The following is a 22,327-nucleotide window of genomic DNA, read 5'->3' as shown; positions in this document are numbered from 1 at the left end:
GCCATGGAAAGAATAATTTGGGTTGCACAATAAGAAATGGGTGTTTATTTGTTTTAACTGTTGAAGTAACCTGTGATTTGGAGCAGATTTGCATAACCATTACTTAGCGGTTTTAGAAAGTGTTATGCATGATCAAGATGCGTCTGGTACATGGTCTGTGATAGCACTGTGATAATCCTTTTGGAAGATTCTCCCAGAATATGATGAAATGTATTTAGACCTGTATTAGGGTATTCACAAGACCAGTCCAACGTTTTAAAATCGCTGAAAAGTCACCTTCAGTTGACTTTACATACATATGATTGTGTGAAGAGGACTGGTACCGGTATTCGGAGGTTTACCGCCTCTGAATGTTGATGCTCTTGTCCTTGATGTGATTATTAATTGTGAGTTCTGTTCTTTATCCTTTTGTGGTGTCCATCTGTCTGTCATTTCCCTTACTCTTTATTTCTTGATTCCTCCCGTCTCTGATGTTGATTGTACATGAGTGCCAAGAATATGCTGAATAACACCTCAGTTCCTGAATTCATTCTGTTGGGCTTCCCTGAACTACACCAATTCCGGTTCCTTTTATTCATCGTTTTCTTGACTGCCTACCTCTTCACCTTCTTTGGCAATGCCTTAATCATTGGAATCTCAAATCTGGATGTGGGTCTTCACACCCCCATGTACTTCTTCCTGAGCAATTTCTCCTTACTAGAAATGTGCTATGTCTCGGTCACAGTGCCCCGGTTACTGGGAAGCTTTGTTACTGGTTCTCATGCTATCTCCTTCTGGACTTGCATCACCCAGATGTATTTCTTCTTCTTCTTTGGAACCACAGAATTCTTCCTCTTGGCTACAATGGCCTATGACAGATACCTAGCCATCTGTCATCCACTGCAGTACCCAGTCCTTATGGATAGCCATTCTTAGCCTTGGGTTCTTGGTTGAGTGGCTTCGTGACACCCTTCTTGCCCACAGCCTTCATCTCCCAGCTGTCCTTCAACAGCAGCAACCACATCAATCATTTCTTTTGTGACACAGGGCCCCTAATTAAGCTGGCAACCAGCAACACCTTCATGGCTGACATGATGGTCTTCCTTGTCTCTGCAGTAGTTGTACTTGTGTCCCTCCTCCTGACTGTGACCTCTTATGGCTTGATAGTTTCTACCATCTGCCAGATCCCATCTGCTTCTGGAAGGCACAAGGCCTTTTCTACATGTGCTAGCCACTTGGTGGTAGTCACCATCTTCTATGGCACAGTCATCTTCATGTATATCTGCCCACGCTCAGACCAGTCTTCTGTTATGGACAAAGTAGTGTCTGTTTTCTATGCTATCATCACACCAATGCTGAATCCCATTATCTATACCCTGAGGAACAAAGATGTAAAAAAAGCCTTGGAGAAAGCCCTCAAGAGAGTAAAGAATAAGTGTTCAAAGCTCAGAGGAAAGACACCCTTACTGTATTGACAGGAACCTCAGCACGTACATAACAGAGGGAATGAAGGCTGATGAAGATTTTTCCCCTTAAGCCAAGGTATTTTTAAAAGTACTTTTTGTTTTCAGCAGCTCAGGACTGTAATTTTAATGTAAAGAAATATAGTTTTAGTAAAATGTGATCTAAAGTAATTTAAGAACATATCAACACATGACTTGAACTGTGGGTTTCATAACAGGACATTCCTTTCCCATTAATAGGCATTTTGTGACTATTTATTTATTTACTCCATTTATACCCTGCTTTTCGCTAGGCTGAGAGTGTGTGACTAGCCCAAGGTCACCCAGCAAGCTTCCATAGTCAAGTGGGAATTTGAATCTGGGTCTTCCAGATCATAGTCTGAAGCTCTAACCACTACAGTACATTGGCTGTCATATTTATATAACAGTGGTGCAGCCCACAATAAACCCATTGCCTTCTGGGAAGAAGGAACAAAAAATGAAAGCCATCCAACTGAAATTCTAAAAACAATAGTTTATCAAAGCAATTAAGGGACCCACGAGTTCCATCTGGCATCAGTGAATTGTAGCGGGCAAGTCGTATTTTAGCCATATTTTAGCCTAAAAGAAGATATATTTATGCAACATCTGCTAATTAAAAGTTAGATTTCATGTCAGTAACTGGCAGGTAGAAGGAGAAACTTCCATGCTTTAGCTTCGTAGCTAGATAGAAAGCAGACTGGTCGCGCAGCCAACAACCTTGGCTAACATCAACATCTTGTCTTTTTGAATCTTGGAATGCTGCCTGAAAGGGGGTAATTTGAATGCATTGGATCCTTTTCAAGGATGCTTTAAATGGCCTTTCTAAGCCCTTTTCGCACCTTACTTGAGTGATGGGATTGACATTGAATATCTGATAATATCCTTATAAGCATCTGGCTATATAAAGGTGTGAAACAGGTGAAAAGGATTAAAATGTGTTTTGAGAATGGATGAAAATTCTTGAGAAGGTGCCATAAGTAAACCCCCAAGATTAAAGTTTCCCATGGTAAAACCTATTTAAAGTGCTTGGAAATTGAGAGAAATTGGTACACTATCCCCCGGACACACTTAGGTGCTGTCAGTAAGAGTATTCTCTACCAAACATGCTTGCCTGCTGGTTGGTTAGAGAACTCTCTTTCTATGGGCATGCTAATTGATGGGTTATGTAACTGATTTATAATTGTTGTAACTGTATTGGATCTATAATCATTTGTTATATTCTGTTATATATATTGTGCATATATCTTTTCATTCTACTATTTACTGAAGTATTTTGCAATAAATAGAATTGTTTTACAATTTGAATTCGTTGTATTGCCACTTACTATGGGAAGTTTATTAAGGTAACGTGGTTTTTAATCACAAAATCTAACAACTTAGCCACAAAAAGTGCAGTGCTGGCTACTTCAGAATCATTTGACTAACTTCTGTTTTTTATATTTTCAATTAGATAGCTTCCAGTTGGATGGGAGCCTGATATGAGTCACACCCTGTATCCACTGAAATTAGCTGAGATGCACACTTTAAGTAGCTTTATGACCATGGCTTCAAAGAACCCCCCTCTTTTTTTCTTTTGAAGATCCATCCTGATGAAGAATTTTGTTGAACTTGAAAACTTGCAGATTGTGTTGAGTTATTTGGCTGGTCATAATAAAAAAGTATTGCATGGCTGTTGTTTTGGGGAGACATATATAACTTCATGGGAAGTTAGTTACTGTAGTGTCTGGCCATGTAGTAAGGAATATATTAGGCAGGTACCCCAAAGATAGTAAAAATGTAGGGAAGCAGAGGTAAGTTAAAATTCTCCTGACTGTAGTTAGATGACACAGGTCATTCATACATGGTTAGTATGTCCCTGGTTCGTCCCTCTCTTGTCTCACACTTTTATATCCCAAGAATGGAAAACCTTATGCATGGTGTTGCTTGTAGTTAAGAAAGTCCTGGACAGTCTCTTGAGCACAGCATAATCACAAGGAGAAATCAGGAAGTACCTGAGTCCCCGCCCCTTTAAATGCTGCATTGTCGTTGGCAGTAGTGCTTACTCTGACAAAAATATCACCCCCCCCCCCGTGAGTGGCCATTTCACAACCCAAAATGAAGTACAGAATTGCATCCACATGAGTAAAATGGGAGAGTTTCCTTTGTACACACACTGCTGAAACTGACTAGAATCCTTGTGAATCATACAAAAGGAAAGTGTGTGGGGGGGAATCTCCGCAGTTGAACACATACTGCTGAAAATCACTAAAATAGAAGCTTCCTTCTCTGTGCCACCTTGCTGCATTTTTAACCCCCCCCCCTGCCGCTCCAATAGAATACCGATATATCATCATATCATCCAAAATACTATTAAAAATCACAGAGAGAGCCAGTGGAGCCTAGGATCGTGCATTTGCTTGCCCCTCCTGGGTGGGTAAATCACAACCCAAATGCGGAGGGGGGAGGACAGTGAATGTACGATCCTAGTCTCCGCTGGCTCTCTCTGCAATTTTTAATAGTATTTTGGATGATATGATGATATATCGGTATTCCATTGGAGTGGCAGAAAAAAATTATTTTTTAATGTGGTGAGGGGGCACAGAGAAGGAACCAACCATGACAGTCTCTGTCTGTGTCTCCAATATGGCTTCCTGAGGCACTGTGGAGGCAATGGCTAAAGGCTGGCTGAAGGAGGAGTTGAAGGTGAGGTAGGAGAATGGGGGAGTGTTGTGACATGGGAAGATCAACCTGCAGCTGAACTATGCACCTACTCACATCCAAGATAAGCTTGGAAGTAAACTTATTTTCAGGATAAAACAGGGATCGGAAAACCTGGGGAAATCGCAGAACAGAAGCGAGTTGAGCCCTCAAGGGAGGGGAATGTCATGCATAATCCCTGCAGAGAATCAGGACATTCGTGGGAGAATCACAAGACAAACCAGCCATGCATAACTGACCACAGACACTGGTTTCACACCCCTGAAGCGGAGGATTCTGGTTTTTGAGCCCAGTCCTGGACAAATCCCACAGGGACCTCTGGAATTCTTTTCTCCTATTAATTCATGTAATTTAAGTGACTATTACATACTCCTTACTCACAGCAAAGACTAAATTAATGGTTGTCAAAGGGTGTCAGACTGTTGAAGGGAAAAGTGCTTTTTTTAACTGGGACAAGTGTAGTAAGAAAACTTCCCAGTTTAAATGGCTGGCTCTGGAAGAGCTATATCCACTCATCATATTGTGTCCATAGCCTCATCAGTCTCTCTCTCAAATCAAGGCTGATGACTTTTTTTCCAACAAGGAGGCCTTCCTTGGGAATAGGTAGCTCCAACACAATAAAAGATTCACTCCATCCTTCCAAATTTCTATCAGACCCACACATTTCAAGGCCATATTCCCTTCATAGGGTCCTGCACTCTTATCCTTCTTTGACCATGTGAATTATTACCAAGCACTGAGGTTGACTCATGGTGCTTTCCACACAGGGATGGGCTTGCGTATTTCCCCATTGCTCATGCATCTACAGGGACAATTTCAGGGGACATGGCTGCCACGTCAGCAGGGAAATATGAATTTTCCCACCCAGACATCCAGGTTTTACTGCAATCTTTCCCAAAACATTGGAGCAAACCAGGTTTGACTGCCCCCACCCCACCTTCAACGAAGTGAGGGGAGGGGCACATTTGGCTGCGGTGGTGCGAAAGAGAGCCAGTCGTTTTGCATCTTCTGGCCTGACGTGGGAAGAGGGCGGGCCAGGTAAAGTGCTTAATAGGGCCGGGGCTTTGAACACCTGAGGGCCCTGGTGCCCGGCGTAAGGTTAGTTTGGTCAGACCTGCTCCAGAGACAGGTCTGGAAGGGCGCATTGGCCCCAGAGCACTTGGAAAGGGCTCGGCATGCGGTAGTTTCTGGGGATGGCTTGCATATTGCGCATCCGGAAATCAAGCATTGCTTTCCACACCTATACAGACCTGAGGGTGTCCACCTTTCAGATGCCGGCTATGACATCTTCTTGGGGGATCTGCAGCGGGGCCTCCTGGCAGCCTAGAGGGCAAGTGGGGGCTGTGGGGCAGACCAAGCATTTGGCTGATCTGCCCCCCCCCCCCGTGGCGGGAGCAGTGCGGGAAAAGAGGTGGCTTCATGATTCATGTTACAACTCCGGTGAGCACCCTGAGGCATCAGTTTGGAAGATGAAGGAGTAACCCTCAAACCAGGACTGGGGCCTCTGTGCCTGGCAGGGACCTGGGACAGGAACTCCTTGAGGGGTGCCACTATCCTTTACCTATAGACCTTGCGGCTAGGGTGGATTGGACGCAGCACACCTCCCTTGAGCACTAAAAAGGCTTGCAAGGAAGAGCAGGAGCCGTACCACATGTGACGGCTCAGAGCTCAGAGCCAGGGTGGGTCTCGCCCTAAGAACGGGGATGCAAAAGCAAGAGGAGGCCTGACTCTTCAGCATCCCTGCAATGGCCCGCACTGCAGTCAGTTATTGGGGATGTTTTGGTTTTGTGCGCTGCAGATCCCTCTTGAACAATTAAATAAAGTTGGCCCTTTTATTATCCCAGCTCTGGTGTCAGCTCTTATAATTACGCATCCGCGGACAAGACCGCCCCCCCACCTTCAACGAAGTGAGGGGAGGGGTGCATTTGGCTGCAGTGGCGCGAAAGAGAGCCAGTCTTTTTGCATCTTCTGGCCTGACGTGGGAACAGGGCGGGCCAGGTAAAGTGCTTAATAGCGCCGGGGTGGAGATTTCCTCCCTCTTTGGAAGCGGACGGAGGAGAAACCGACCCTCCCTCCCCTTGTTTCAGAGTGGGCTCAAGCTGGTCACCCATTTGGGGGCCGGGTAGGAATTTTTTATCCCCCAGGCACTATTGGCAACTAGCCAAAGGGGTTTTTTCGCCTACCCTACTCTGAAAGTGATAGGTAGCATGCGGGAAAGTGCGGGAAAAGAGGTGGCTTCAAGATTCATGTTACAACTCCGGTGAGAACCCTGAGGCATCAGTTTGGAAGAAGGAGTAACCCTCAAACCAGGACTGGGGCCTCGGTGCCTGGCAGGGACCTGGGACAGGAACTCCTTGAGGGGTGCCTCTATCCTTTACCTATAGACCTCGTGGCTAGGGTGGATTGGACATGGCACACCTCCCTCGAGCATTAAAAAGGCTTGGCAAGGAAGAGCAGGAGCCGTACCACATGTGACGACTCAGAGCCAGGGTGGGTCTCGTCCTAAGAACGGGGATGCAAAAGCAAGAGGAGGCCTGACTCTTCAGTATCCCCACAATGGCCCGCACTGCAGTCAGTTATTGGGGATCCAGTCCAACCCCCTGCCATGCAGGATCCCACAATCAAAGAGCTCCCGACAGATGGCCACCCAACCTCTGCTTAAAGACCTCCAAAGATGGGGGACCCCCCCCAAGGCAGGGCATTCCACCGTCGAACCACCCTCACTGTCAGAAAGTTCTTCCTAATGTTTAGGTGGAATCGCTTTTCTCTTAGTTAAAATCCATTACTCCGTGTCCTAGCCAGTTCCCTCATTAACATGGCATTCCTTCAAATATTTAAACATGGTTATCATGTCACCCCTTAATCTTCTCTTCTCCAGTCTGAGTTGCCAGACTGCTGCTGGTAGCAGGGGTTTCCCCAGTTCGGCACCCCACTCCCCTGTGCCTTTCAGTCAGCCAGTGGGCGAACTTACTGGCAGTAAACTTTGGCCAAGGCTTCTGGCATCCACAGCATGGTGATGTTATTTTCAGCATTTACTGGAAGTGATGTCATTGCATCACTGTCAACCATGGGGATGCTCTAATAAGAAAACACCCAAATCATTGGTACTGCATCTTAAAAGCATTAATAGACCATCCTACAGCCAATTACAAAGCAGTGTTTTCAAGAGACAGATAGATGCTTCCAGATTTCTGCTGGTGATTCTGCAGTACTCCTGATACTCCAGGAATTTCTTTAGGGCAAACAACCACCATGCATAGGATTTTGAGAATTCGGATCAGAAAAGTGTGGGTCAAGAGAGCGTTGAGCCCAAGGTTAAATTCCCATACATAAAAGACCATTGTTTGCTGGAAAGCACAATAGCACATACAACCAGCTCTCGAAAGGGGAGCTGGTAACTGCGGGATTGCTGTCTCCATTGAAAAGGGATTTGCAAAAGTACTGCATAAATGCCAGTTACAAAATTGGACTACCTATTTTTTCAGAAGATCCCATAACCAGGTTATACTATAACTCTAAACTTAGTGATAATTGTTGGTGAAATGTTTTTCTAGTACTCTTTCTTGAGTTACTTTCATATGGAGGGCTTTGTTTGGATATTTATTTAGGGAAAAAATATGCTGCTTCTCCAGCTGCCTGAGGCAGCTTAAAAAACAAAAACAAAACATTAAAAGATAAACCCAGCTAAGCATAAAAATATAGCATCGACACAGCGGTGTCCCCTAATCATTAGTTTCTGAGTTTTCCCATGTTTTGATACAATCTTTCCCAAACCTAGTTTGATACATTCTTTTTGGAAAGATTGCAACTTACCTTTGCACACCCATGTGAACAGGGACATTTCAGAAAGTCCCATTTCATCAGTGCCATTTTCCTTGCCTCAGACACCATGGCCATCATCCCCTCTTCCCACTTGAGGTCTTTTAAAAATCAATAGTTTTTATGTTACTATACCAATAACATTATAACAATCTATTGCTGTGATCTCCTAGTTCATCTACTCATGTCTTCAACGGTGAAAAGGATGAAGCCTTGCTTTAAAGAAAGAAATGAAAGCTGGGAATTCAGAAGAGCTATTAGATCATGTCAATAGATAGTTATAAATGTCATTACACTATGGCAATGTAATAATTGCTGACCTTCCAAAAATAAAAAAGCCCAAACAAACCCCTCCAGTGGTGCAGGGAGAAATAGCATCCACTGGAGGACAGAGTCAAAGGAAGTGGAAGGAAAACTGCCATGTGGATACATCATTGCCACTGCAAATGCCTCTGCGTTCACAGGGTTTCCTGGAGGACACATCAGCTCTGGACCCATTCCAGTCTGGCTTCCAACCTGGACACAGGACCAATATGGTATTGGTCGCCCTCATAGATGACCTCTGGAGACAGCTGGATTGAGGTGGATCAGCACTGCTGGTATTGCGTGATCTAACGGCAGCATTTGATACAGTCGGTCATAATCTATTGACCCACTACCTCGCTGATGTTGGTATACATGGGACTACCTTGAAGTGGCCGATCTCATTCTTCCAAGGTCAAGGACAAAGGGTGGCACAGGGGGAGAGGATATCGCCATGATGCCAATTGGTATGTGGAGTCCCTCAGGGGGTGATCCTCTCCCCAGTGTTATTTAATATCTATATGCACACCCTCGTCCAGCTGGTCTGGAATTTTGGGCTGGATTAACATCAGTATTGGGAGGGGTAGCAAATATGGTAGAAGACAGAGCCAAGATGTGGGATGATCTTGACAGGCTGGAGAAATGGGCTAGAACTAATAAAATGCACTTCAACAAAGACAAATGTAAAGTTCTGCATTTAGGTAGGAAAAATCAAATGCATAATTATAGGATGGGGAGACTTGTCTGAGCAGTAGTGTGTGTGAAAAGGATCTTGGGGTCTTAGTAGACCAAACACTGAACATGAGTCAGCAGTGTGATGCGGTAGCTAAAAAGGCAAATGCAGACTTGGGCTGCATCAACAGGAGGTGTCCAGATCACTTTACTCTGCTCTGGTTAGATCTCAACTAGAGTACTGTGTTCAGTGTTGGGCACCACAATTTAAGAAAGATGTAGACAAGCTGGAATGTGTCCAGAGAAGGGCAACAAAGATGGTGAGGGGTGTGGAGACCAAGTCCTATGAGGAAAGGTTGAAGGAGCTGGGTACTGTATATTTAGCCTGAAGAGGAGAAGACTGAGAGGGGATATGATAACCATGTTCAAATACTTGAAGGGCTGTCATATAGAGGAGGGTGCCGAGTTGTTTTCTGTTGCTCAAGAAGGTCGGACCAGAACCAATGGGTTGAAATTAAATCAAAAGAGTTTCCGTCTAGACATTAGGAAGAATTTTCTAATAGTTAGAGCGGTTCCTCAGTGGAACAGGCTTCCTCAGGAGGTGATAAGCGCTCCTTCCCTGGAGGTTTTTAAGAAGAGGTTAGATGGCCATCTGTCAGCAATGCTGATTCTGTGGCCAGTGGTCGGCAAACCGCGGCTCATGAGCCGCATGCGGCTCTTTGGCCCCTTGAGTGTGGCTCTGTGACAAATCTGCGCACCTTGGCTTCCCGCTCGCTGGTTGTCGCTTGCGGAGCTCTTCCCCAATTGGGGCCGCCGGCCAGCCCCGGGCTCCATGCACAGAATCCCCGGAGCAGGGCTGGCCTCCAAGCCCCGTGGGGGTTTTCTCAGCCACGTTTCCTCAGGGGGGCTGGGGCCCCTTGCTGCCCCGGCTCAGCGCAGGTGGCGGGTCGCGCGGGCAGGGCGGGGCTTTGCGGGGAAAGGCGGGGGGCCCTCGTGGGCAAGCGTGCCGGCCGGGCTGCCCCAGCCTGTGCGCAGGCCAGCGGGACCCCAGCCTTTCCTGCGCCCCAGTGCCACCCTGGCCCTCCCTCCCCGCCTTTGTCTGCAGCATCCCTGCTGCTGGCTTTGTCTGCCTGCCAGCCGCCGCCTGGGCGCGATGCGGCCGGGGCCATGAGCTGGAGGCGGCGGGGGGCCGAGCAGCCAAAGCGCAGCAACCAGCCGTCCCACACCTGCATGGACCTGGCGGCGGCCGGCTGAGGCGATGGGGCAGGTGCTGGGCTTCGCCCACTGCAGTACGTCTCCGCCGGCTGGCGGGCGAGGAGGCGGAGAGAGGTGGGCTGGGCCGGGCTCCACAGACCCCCCCTCCCGCCCGGCCTCCCAGGGATTGCGGTGCGGGCAGGGAGAGGCGCCCTGGCGCACCGCACACCGCACTGGCCGGTGGGGCACGGAGCGTGGGGCCTGCCCAGGGCTGCCCCAGCCCCGCTTCGGATGTGGGCCAGGCCTCTGCGGGTTTTGGCCCGGCGCCCTCTCGCCCCCTGCCCCGCTCCGCTGGCCGGTGGGGTGGCGGCGGCAAATTCACTTTGTGCGCCCACAGAGGCATTTCCCTCCATACCAGCCCTGCGCGGGTCCTAGGGTGGAGCCCCAGTGGCCCAGAATCAGCTTCTGGGGCTAAGCCTAGCGGCTCGGATCTCGATCCGAACGCTGTGGTGATGGCGGGTGAGGGGGAGTCCGGCGACCCGAGAAAGGTAACGGGCTGGAAACGACTGTCGCTGATCCCTGTCTTGCGTTGCATTTATTGAGGGCTGCGGCTTCTCCAAATGGAACCGTCTGAAACGCATAAGATCGTCTCTTGCGCTGACCTTGCTGCAGTGATCCATGCAATGGTCACTAACAGGTTACACTACTATAACTTGTTCTACGCAGGGCTTCCCTTAAGGCTGCTCTGAAAACTTCATCTGGTCCAGAATGCAGTGGTGCGGGTCCTTACGGGAACCCCTTGGAAGGCACATGTCCAACCAGTGCTCCATCAGATGCACTGGCTCCAGATTGAGTACCAGATCAGGTTTAAGGTTTGGGTACTGACCTTCAAAGCTCTAAATGATCTGAGACCATCATACCTGTGGGTCCGCCTCTCCTGATACACCCCCCAAACAGCACTTTGCTCAGCTGGAGAAAACTTACTCATGATCCCTGGCCTGAAAAGAATCTGGCTGTCCACAACCAGGTCCAGGACCTTTTTGGCTCTGGCCCCAGCCTGGTAGAACAGTATGGCCAGTGAGATTCGGGCCCCACTGGACTTGAAGCTGTTTTGCAGGGCCTGTAAAACTGAGCTGTTCTGCCAGGGATATGGTGGAGGACAGCAACTGTTTTTCATTTGGCTAGCCTCCTCTTTCCCCTCCTGTTCCCCTCCCTGCTCCTCCTTCCCCCTCCCTTTCTTTGTTACTGACTGTTATTTACTTATCTTTATTGGAATTTGTTTATTCCTTATTTTCCCTCTGTTATGGTTCCCTCTATTTTTTATTATTGTTACTGTTATTTATTATTACCATATTTATTAATGTTACCATCTGCAGACACCTAGATTTTAATACGTGTACAGTTAAATTGTAAATTGTTGATTGGTTTTATGTTATTTTAAATGGTTGTGAGTCGCTCTAAACCTGACCTGGTCAGGAAAAGGCGGCCTAAAAATCAAACAAACAAACAAACAAACAAACAAATAAACAAATAATAGCAGCAATAGGAACTACATGGAGTATCATCACTGTGTGGAAACTTCCTCACATATGACAATATAAGACAGTTATATGACTGATTATTGGTCCAATAGCTCAGTATTGTCTATTCTCACTGACACAGGGTCTCAGGCAGAAAAGCAGTTTGCCAATACCTACAGAAAAGCAGTTTGCCAATCTTTGAACTGGAACAATGAACATGGGACCAACTGCAAGCAAAGTATGTACTATCACTGAACCACAGCTCCTCATCCAATCCTATCACTTACAAAAGCTAAAATGCAGTTGAGGTCATAATTGGAACTGGTTCACGCATCCATGCTCATCCCCTGATTGCAGCATCAAGTGGTGATTTACATGTGTGAATGAATCCCTGAGAGAGGACTTTCATATCACCTTGGACATAGTACTTTTAAAGGAGTCAATGCACACATTCATTTGCAAGTTATTAAATGTACACTGATCAGAACATGCCTGTGTGAACCAACTCTTTGCCTGAAAGGCCCCCTGAGCATTCAATACAGCAATGTTATTAGCCTACTAGGATTCTGGTGACTGACCCAACAGATATCCCCTCTGCAGTGTTTGCAGACCAAGGTGATATATTTTGAGTTCCCTCTGAAATGGAATTTCAACAATTACCAGAAACCAACATGTACAGAGATCTCTATAACTCACCTGTGAGCCTTGATGTTCCCATGCCACTCATTACCCTGCTTCTGTTGTCTATCAGAGACTGCATCCCTGGTGACTCCGTGGGGAATGGGGAGGCTTGTGCAATAACCTAAGCCATTTTAGAGGCCACGGATATCATGTTTGTTCTTGACCTTCTGTGCTCATCCAGGTATTTGACTGAAAAACAATGATGTGATCCAAGGAGGCAATTCCAAACACCCTTCTTCACTATACAGAGAGAACAAGACAAGCAAAGCTGGGCAAGTGTGTACTGGATGGTGAGTAATGTTACCATAAAGCAGGGGCGGGGAACGTCAGGCCCGAGAGCCATATAAGGCCCATGAAATCATTTGGTCTGGTCCTTCGTGGATCCTGGCAGATTTCTAGCTCAGAAGGATCTAAGACTGGCAATCCACCCCTTCCTGCAGACAGGAATAGCCTCTATTCAAGGTGGATGTGAGTTTGTTTTGCCAAGAAAAGGAACCTTTTTTTCCCCTTGCAGAAGAACTGTTAGCTATGGAGCTGCTAGGACCACCTAAAACTGTGTAAACCCTTTCCCACCTGCTTGGGGCTTGGTCGGGGGTTGGTCGGTACCCCCTCTCCCAGGGGCCTGCTTGGGGCTTGGTCGGTACCCCGTCTCCCTTCTGGTTCTTTCCCCTCTAAGTCCTGCAAAGGATGTGTAGGGTAGGAAAGTGCTGGATTGGGGCGTTACTGAACTGGGCTCCTTTGCCTACAAGCCCCAAGCAATTTGTCACTCACTCTGTCTTGTGTTTGCTGGGCCCGGGGGACAGCAGAGCCCAAAAGCGAGTCGCTCTATGTGGCAGACACTAGGAGCCGTCTCCAGTCGTGCCTTTTGGCTAAATGTTTGACCAAATATAGCAGGCTAATTTTTAAGTTGATAATTTTGTATGGCCTGCAAATGATGTTATAAATATCCAAATGGCCTTTGGCAGAAAAAAGGTTCCCCATCCCTGCTATAAAGGGATAACTGATCTAAGAAACATGCTGAAATTATCAGCAGGATGAAGCCCAAGGTCCATTTTAGCCTAGTTTCTGTTCCCAAAGCCCCATGTATGTGTTGTGCCCATTATGAGGAGGCCAAATTTAAACATTCCAGCTGGCAGCTGTCCCATTGGCAATACAATCTACAGGTTAAGGCTTCTTTATGTAGAAAAAAATGTTGACTGTCTTCAGTTGCATTGACAGATTCTTCAGGACAGAAACTGCTAAAAGCAGAAAAGGAGGCAATGCCAGAATGATAGAGTTGGAAGGGACTCCAAAGGTTCTTCTTTGAAAGTGGGGTGTTTACTGTTATTCCCTCTGCATGTTAATCATAACAATTCAGACCTCCATTTCATTCAAGTTCTCCATCCATTTGATTTTGCATGACTTCACTTGTTCGTCTTCCGTGTCATACTTCACCAAAAGCTTATAAATTTTACCTAGTAGGTGTTGAGGAGCTTTACTTATTATCTGCTCAAATTCTGTTTTTGGCTTCAATGCTCCCCTAGTTATACAGTCTTCCTTAAGTCTTGAGATTAATTGGTGATAAGTTAACCATGGGATCTGCTGATATTCTTCTCGTATCTCCAACAACCTTTTAATTGTGCCATCTGTTTTCACCAGGTTTTGATATTGTATTCTCCCATACTTTTTTCTGTCTGTTATCGTACCGAAAGCATTAAAGGGTGCTATTAACAATGAACCGTTAGAACTTAATCTTGATTTAAGTTTCTGCCAAGTAGTCACCATGTTTTCTACCGTTGGATGACCCTTAATTTCTTTTAAGTTTTTCTTCCAGTTTTTCCCCATAGTAAATAGTGTACTCCACAATGCAATCCTGCAAGTTCCAGTTTGGTACTTCTTTCATTGGTCTGCATGATCCAGTCTTTCGTCCATACTAAAGTTGCCGCTCGATGATACATAACTAAATTTGCAAGTGCCAAGCCCCCTTTCTTCTTTTCGTCTGTCATAATTTTAAATTTTATTCGGGGGCGTTTCTTGTCCCAAACAAATCTATTGATTTTTCGTTGCCAGGATGTTAGTATCTTGTCCGCAATTTTGATAGGTATCGTTTGGAATAAAAAATTTAGTCTTGGGAGTATATTCATTTTAACTATGGCTATTCTACCTAGCCAGGAAGCTTTTAATCTGGCCCAAGTTTGAAGATCACCTTCAATTTTATTCCATACTGTTTGATAGTTGTGTGTAAACAAATCTTGATTATCTTTTGGGAATGTTATTCCCAGATACTTTATTGGTTTAGTTACTGAAATTATATTGGATAGAAGTTCTGGTTGGATTAGGCACTCTTTTAGTTCAGATATGTTTGTCAGGGAATTGCAGAGACAGACAGGATAGATTGGTCAGAATAGCCTCATACTTGTGTGTTGTCTGTTAACTGCAAGACTTCAAATTTTAGGGATTAATCAAATCCTATAATAACATTTAGCCTAACTTTGAGAAATTGAGTCTGCATTTATTTGGGGGAAACCCCATGGTTAAGCAGAAGAGTTTATGTGTGATCCTCACAACAATCTTGTGAGGTAAGTTAGACAGAGAGAGAGAGCAACTGCCCCAGAGTCACCCACTGAATTTCATAAGTGACCTGGAATTTGAACCCTGGTCTCCCTGAACTAGCATTTACTATGTCACGGTGACTCTTCTGATATGTTGTCTTGGGTACTTTGTGGGAAGTGGGTTCAGAAAAAGAGGGGAAGGGTCATTCAAAATTATATATTTTTATAACAAATGGGACTTCAAACATTTGAGTGTTTGAAATCCGTTTTCTGTTCTGTCCATGAACAAATATTTTAACAATCCTGTGTTCATTCTCTAGATGTGGCCTCCTCCTGAGAACTGGACCCTGGTAACAGAGTTTGTCATGGTGGGTTTCACAGGCATCCATGAGGGACGTTTGCTTGTTTTTTGTTTCTTCCTGGTCATGTATTTGCTGACTCTGATGGAGAATGGTATCCTGGTCCTTGTTGTGGCAATGGAAAAGCACTTGCATACGCCTATGTATTTCTTTCTCATTCACCTTTCATGCTTGGACATCTGTTACACCACTCTCACTGTGCCCAAGATGCTGGTTGGCTTTGGATCCCCAAGTGGTAGGACAATTACTTACTCTGCATGCTTGACCCAGCTCTATCTCTTCACCTTCTTGGGCAGTACTGAGTGCTTCCTTTTAGCTGCCATGGCCTATGATCGCTATGTGGCGATCTGTGTGCCACTGCGTTACCAAGCAATGGTAGGTCGTGACACTTGTCTGCTGCTGACTGGTGGCTCATGGCTAGCAGGGTTCCTCACCCCTGCACTACCTATTTACTATATGTCACAGCTGACTTTTTGTGGCCCTAATGTGATAAACCACTTCTTCTGTGATGCTTCCCCACTCCTTGTTCTCTCATGCACCGACATTTCCCTGAAAGAGATGGTAGACTTCTTGGTTTCCCTGGCTGTGCTTCTGGTTTCCTCCTTTATCATAGTAGTATCATATGCCTACATTATCTCTACAGTGTTAAAGATTCACTCCTTGGCAGGGCGTCGCCGTGCCTTTTCAACCTGTACTGCCCACCTCACTGTAGTGTCTGTCTTCTATGGGACACTTTTCTTCATGTATGTCCGCACTAAGATTGCATCAACAGTCAACCTCAACAAGATAGTGTCTGTCTTTTATGCAATAGTCACCCCTATGCTCAACCCCTTAATCTATAGCCTGAGGAATACAGAAGTGAAGGGTGCCTTATACAGGGTTATTGCTAAGACCAAGCTGTTTGCAGTGGGATAAATAACCACAGCTCAGACATCCAAACGGATTTTTCTTCTAGGAATCAACATAATAATCCTTTATTTCCAGGTAAACTGCTGTGTAGCTTGGAAGCGCTTGAAGCATCCTTCTTCCTTATGCAAGGGTGTAGTGGGGAGACATTCTTCAGAACTGTACTGAAGTTCATAGCAGCATGATACACTATAGTGTGATGTAGCTGCTATAATTGTGTTGTTGTTGGAACCATACCTCTAATTTCTGCACAGAGCCAAGCTAGACATGATGTGGTAGAATGTCGGTCATCTGTTGCCTCCCCACCCCAGGGAAAAAGCACTACAAGGATAGCAGTTCGGATTTGAAAAATGCCCTGTGGAGAAAAGATTATGCTCCCCTGTGCTGCTCTGAAAGAAACGTGCACCCTTCTATGACTACATTTCAGTAAACATAGATACATGTCCACAGACTGAGGATCTAACCACACCTGCATTATATCTAGTTTAGCCCTCAATCTTAAATCTAATTGAGTAGCCTTGGCAAATCATTATCTCTCAGCCTAAACCCCTCACAGGAGGTAAGGAAGAGCACCTCATATAAGCCACGCTGAGCTCACTGGAGGATGGATATGATACACTTTGATCAATGCTACTTTACAGTCTTCTGATTTCCACTCTGCAATTAAAGACATGGGATAAAATTGGAGTAGCCAAACTTCAGGTTGGGCCTGAAATATTCCTGGAATTAAAACTGGTTAGAGATCAGTTTGTTGTAGTTGTCAATACATTTATGATTAAAAGTAAGGGTTATTGACAACCTGCAGCATTGAGTTAAAATCCAAGTTAAATTTAAGGCTTCAGATGTGAGCCTGCAGAAAGGCAGACACCGGTGAAAAACAAGTTGTTTGTGAGACAGGATGTTGGATCACAAAAACCACAGAACAAGGTCAGATACCATGTTCCCAGATATTGTATAGTCATTTGAAGTCTGAGGATAGCCAAAACAAAGTCAAAGTTTTTTATAATGCCAAGTAGTGAAAAACAAGTTTATCCTGAGAATAACAACTTTATTTGTCTTTTGTGGTAAATAAGCCTTGAAGATGAAAGTGTAAGAATTGGGAATTTATTTTGAGAAAGAAAGTATGTTTGGGTTATTCCTTTGACATCTGTTTGTCTGATATGAGATCAAAGTTTGGGAAAGATGTTCGTTAAAAGGACGTTTGGTCTTTTTATGCCTTTTGAAGTCTGGGAAAATTACAAGATTCCCATAATAAAATCTTATTGGGTCTCAAAACACCAGCCTCCAAAAAAGTATATAAAGGGGCTTGAGACTGAGAGAAATTGGGAAATTCTCCACCAGACATGTTGCTGACAGTCTGTATGAGAATTCTCCCTGGCATGATCATTGATGGGTAAGGTTACTGGGCTGGTAACTGATTTGTAATTGTATTTTATATTCTATATCAGATCTATATTCAGTTGTTGTAACTTGTAATATATTGTGCATATATCTTTTAATTTCATTTTACTATTTACAATAAAAAGGAATTTTTTTACAATTCAAAATAAGTTGTATCATCACTTGCAGTGGCTGGTTATATATGGTAACATAATTTTTAGTGAATTACAAAATCTAAAAACCTAGCCACAGAAGTACAGTGATTGACCACTTCAAGTTCCCCTGGAGAAAATGGCAGCTTTGGAAGATGGACTCCATGGCATCACATCCCCACTGAACTCCATCTCCTCCTCAAACTCCACCTTCCCTAGGCTCTTTCCCAAAATCTCTAGAAATTTCCCAGCCAGGAGTTGGCAACCCTAGGTTGAATCTGACACACTAACCCAGGAGTACCCAACATTTTCACACCTTTGGGCACCTTTGGAATTCTGACACAAGGTTGTGAGAACAACCACAAAATGGCCACCATAAAAGGTGTGGCGAACCACAAAATGCCCATCACAGGAGGTAGAACCACATACAGAGGAAGCCCAAGTATAGGGAACAAAAGCAGTAATTTAAAAAAAAAAAAAACCCTGGGAAAGATGATTGTGAGAGTGAATAAAACCAACACTGATGGTAGCTGCCTCCAAAATGTTATTTTAACTTGCACAGCTAGTTTGAGGCCCTGCTGGGCTACCTTCCCTGCTTGGTTTCTAAAAATAATTGGCGGATATCAGGAAAGGTGTCAGTGGGTACCATGGCACTCATGGGCACTACATTGGGGACCCCTGCTCGGACCACTACACCACACGGGCTCTCAAAATCAACAACATTGGTAGCAATGAAGCTTTCTCAGCTACCTTGAAAGAAGGGAAGACTCTGGCTGTCATAAAGCATGTTTGAGACATCAGACAGGAATGCAAAGTTCGACACCTCAATTTATTACCTTAGGTGAAGAAGGCTTCCACTTCCTAGAGACCAAGTCCTATGAGGAAAGGTTTTTATACTTTTGGACCAAGTCCTATGAGGAAAGGTTGAAGGAGCTGGGTATGTTTAGCCTGAAGAGGAGAACACTGAGAGGGGATATGATAACCATGTTCAAGTACTTGAGGGGCTGTCATATTGAGGATGGTGCCGAGTTGTTTTCTGTTGCCCAAGAAGGTCGGACCAGAACCAACGGGTTGAAATTAAATCCAAAGAGTTTCCGTTTAGACATTAGGAAGAATTTTCTAACAGTTAGAGCGGTTCCTCAGTGGAACAGGCTTCCTCAGGAGGTGGTAAGCTCTCCTTCCCTGGAGGTTTTTAAGAAGAGGTTAGATGGCCATCTGTCAGCAATGCTGATTCTGTGACCTTAGGCAGATGATGAGAGGGAAGGCATCTTGGCCATCTTCTGGTCACTAGGGGTGTGGAGGGGGGAGGTAGTTGTGAATTTCCTGCATTGTGCAGGGGGTTGGACTTGATGACCCTGGTGGTCCCTTCCAACTCTATGATTCTATGATTCCTTAGGCTACCGGTATTATTCAGCCACAACACTTAACCAGTTGCCATTGCAAGAGAGGATTCATCATCTTTTAATGTTTTCGGTGGATTTGCAAATAAGCCATTCCTGAAACTAGTTTATGGTCTTTACTACTTCATTGGTGCTACAACATACACTTTCTAGACAGCATCTCATTGTTACAGGCAATTAATTGCATAACCTGGTAAAAGCTTTCCCATCTTGGAGAACAATTAATTTATTTAATGTAATAGGCTTCTCTTTCTACTTTAAAAATTATGATGCTTAATTAGGTCTCTGCAAGCAGGCTGATAAGAGATAACTGACATAATTTGTAATTATTGCTATCTTTCTCATTAAATCTTGGATACAAGTGGCCCCTCTCCTGACAAATTCTGCATGAGTCTGATAAACCTTGTTTCTTTCCAATTTTCTGAACTTTGGATACCTTCTAGAAGAAACTATTTGCACTCAGCAAAGCTGTGGCTTCATGGATATGATACATACTCGTAGGTTCTGTGACAATTTTTAGTTTTTTTATATTTCCTTTTCCTCACAGGACTCTGTTCTTCTTCATAATTGTGGAACTTGATAAAGACAAAAGAGGCCCTGCAGTGAGAAATTTCTGGAGATCATGGGTGAAGCTTGGGGAAGGCAGAGTTTGGGGAGGGGAGGCTGTTTAGCAGGGATGTGATGTCAGAGAGTCCACCCTGTGAAGCTGCCTTTTCCTCCAGGGGAACTGACCCCTGTAGTCTGAAGATTAGTTGTAATTCAGGGAGAATGTCAGGCCTAACCTGGAGGTCAGCAACCATGTGTGAAAATGTTACAAGGCTCCCAATACATCTCAGAATGGGGTTCAGGTTGGCCTTTTTATGTGACTTGTGTGTGGTACCTGTTTTGTATATGTATAGATCTGTTTCAAGCCATTGTTTACTTGCATATGGTTGTTTAAAAATTGAAATAAATTATTTTCCATAGAAGGAAATGTAACTAAGAGCATTGGTGCCTCACATCATAAAAACTTGTCATCTTGACATTCTTACTCATCAGAGCATCTTTGGTGGCAACTGTTTTTTAATTTGGACTTTAAACATGTTCACTCATAGCTTCACTGCATGTCTTCTATATACAGTAGCTGAACTGTCCCTTATGCAAGGTTTAATATCACAATAAACGGATGAGTATGAGCACCAATGATTGCTCCTCCTTAGCAGTAAAGTTTCTGTGAGCCCCTATGATATATTAGAACTAGTAAGGGTTCTGCCCCCTAACATCTCTCATTCATATGGCTACCAAAGATCTCATTTCTGAGTAAGGTTGCCAACCTCCAGGTGGGGCCTGAAGATCTCTCAGAATTACGATGGCTCTCCAGACTACACAGATCAGTTCCCCTGCAGAAAATGACTGTGTTGGAGGGTGGACTCTATGGCATTATACCCCACTGAAGCCCCTCTCTTCCCCAAACCCTGCCCTCCCTAGCTTCATTCCCAAATCTCCAAGCATTTCCCAACCCAGAGCTGGCAACCCTATTTTGCCCCAGCAGGTGGTTCCTGTTGTTCTTCTCTGTCCGCAACAAAATTATATAGCCCTTGGGAAAGAAAAGACATGCCAGCAAACCAGCACCAGAGGCTAAAATAGCAAAAATCTCTACCGCCGCTTTTTCTGTGGCACTGAGACATGATGGGACAAAGGAGACCCAGACAAAAGTGAACACCAGCATGCTGATGACAATGTGCTGGGCTACACTGGAAGCTGTTGGCAGCCGGCGAGCTGGGAAAGGCACTCCTAAGCTTATTGTGGGCTGCAATCCCAGGTAGCCCAGTAGGGTTCCCAGGTCCCTCTTTGCCACTGGCGGGAGGTTTTTGGGGCAGAGCCTGAGGAGGGCAGTGTTTGGGTAGGGGAGGGACTTCAATGCCATAGAGTCCAATTGCTAAAGCGGCCATTTTCTCCAGGTGAACTGATCTCTATTGGCTGGAGATCAGTTGTAATAGAAGGAGATCTCCAGCTAGTACCTGGAGGTTAAACCCAAAAACTCAAAGAAATTGACTCTCATGCAAATAACCCAAAATATAATGGGAATCAAAATACAAAAGTACCATAGGTTCAACATCAAAATTCCAAAAAATTGTGTTTCACTGTTACAATCAAATATGTTGACAACGTAAGTATACATTCAATCATAGGTTCTTATATTAATGTCATTAAACAACTTTTAACTTTTTAAAAACTTTTTAAAAACTTTTTTTCAGGAACAACATTCATGGTTTGGGGAAGGGAAAGACTTCAATGCCATAGAGTACCATTGCTAAAGAGGCCATTTTCTCCAGGTGAACTGATCTCTATTGGCTGGAGATCAGTTGTAATAGCAGGAGATATCCAGCTAGTACCTGGAAGTTGAGATCTCCAGCTAGTACCAGGAGATTGTGTTTCTTATAAACTGTTATGCAGAATAATATACTGAGAAATTCTGTATATTCTTGCCACTGTCCTTCATCTTTTTTCTGCTCTGTAATATTTTACACAGTAAACTAGTTGTTCCCCAAAGATTATAACGAGGAAGTATAAGATAGAAAACTAGCGATAATCTTGTTGGAATATCCACATTTATTTATTTAAAGTGCTTCTATCCAGCACGTCAACCAGCTTTGTTCTTGAGGCATCTTAAAAACAGAAAAAAGTACAACACACCAATAGATAACAGTTACAGTTTTTTTTAATTTTTTTAACGCTTAATAGCATCTTTGTACACCCACCCCCCATTCACTCAAACCTCCACATTTCCAGCTCAGTTTCAGTTTTTTCCATCTTTCAATATCAAGTCTCAACTTCTTAGTCACTGGAATGCAGTCAATTTTAGGAGTTATAGGATATCATCTGGCTCCAATGATAATCTGCTCCAAAACGTTTTTTAATGATAAATTCTAGTACAAACAGCATGTTTTTGGCTTTCATGGAAAAGTTTGATAATACAAGAAAGTTTTGAATAAAACTCCATGCATGAAGGGAAGAGGAAGGGAAGAGAAGCAAAGGGAGTGTGTGAACATGGTAACATACTGTGTTTATGTCTGTCACGGGCACATCTCAGTGTAATCTCCATTTGTTTGACTGAAAATTCACTTGGCAGAGGGAAACCCAGTAGACAAATATTGTGGGTGGCAGGATGTTTTCCTTAGGAAAAGATTGTACATTCCTCCACAATCTTTATTTGTAAATAACCATAAAAATGCCACGCCTCTTGAGTGTACTTTTATCCAGAAGGAAA

At 44.5% G+C, this 22,327-nt stretch overlaps 1 protein-coding gene and 1 pseudogene across 1 annotated transcript; both read left to right on the top strand.

Annotated features, from left to right (window-relative positions):
• The first annotated feature begins 498 nt into the window (after positions 1-498).
• Positions 499-1,454, top strand: LOC130479621 (olfactory receptor 11L1-like; annotated as a pseudogene).
• Positions 1,455-15,200: 13,746 nt separating this feature from the next.
• On the top strand, positions 15,201-16,154 carry LOC130479620 (olfactory receptor 6Q1-like). Its single transcript, XM_056852016.1, has one exon. The coding sequence runs from the start codon at positions 15,201-15,203 to the stop codon at positions 16,152-16,154; it is 954 nt and encodes a 317-aa protein (XP_056707994.1).
• The last annotated feature ends 6,173 nt before the right edge of the window (positions 16,155-22,327 follow it).

Source organism: Euleptes europaea, chromosome 6 (assembly GCF_029931775.1).
Source record: "Euleptes europaea isolate rEulEur1 chromosome 6, rEulEur1.hap1, whole genome shotgun sequence".
In the NCBI taxonomy this organism is placed as follows: domain Eukaryota; kingdom Metazoa; phylum Chordata; class Lepidosauria; order Squamata; family Sphaerodactylidae; genus Euleptes; species Euleptes europaea.
Note: the sequence above shows the minus strand (reverse complement) of the source record. Positions and strands in the feature narration are given on the sequence as shown.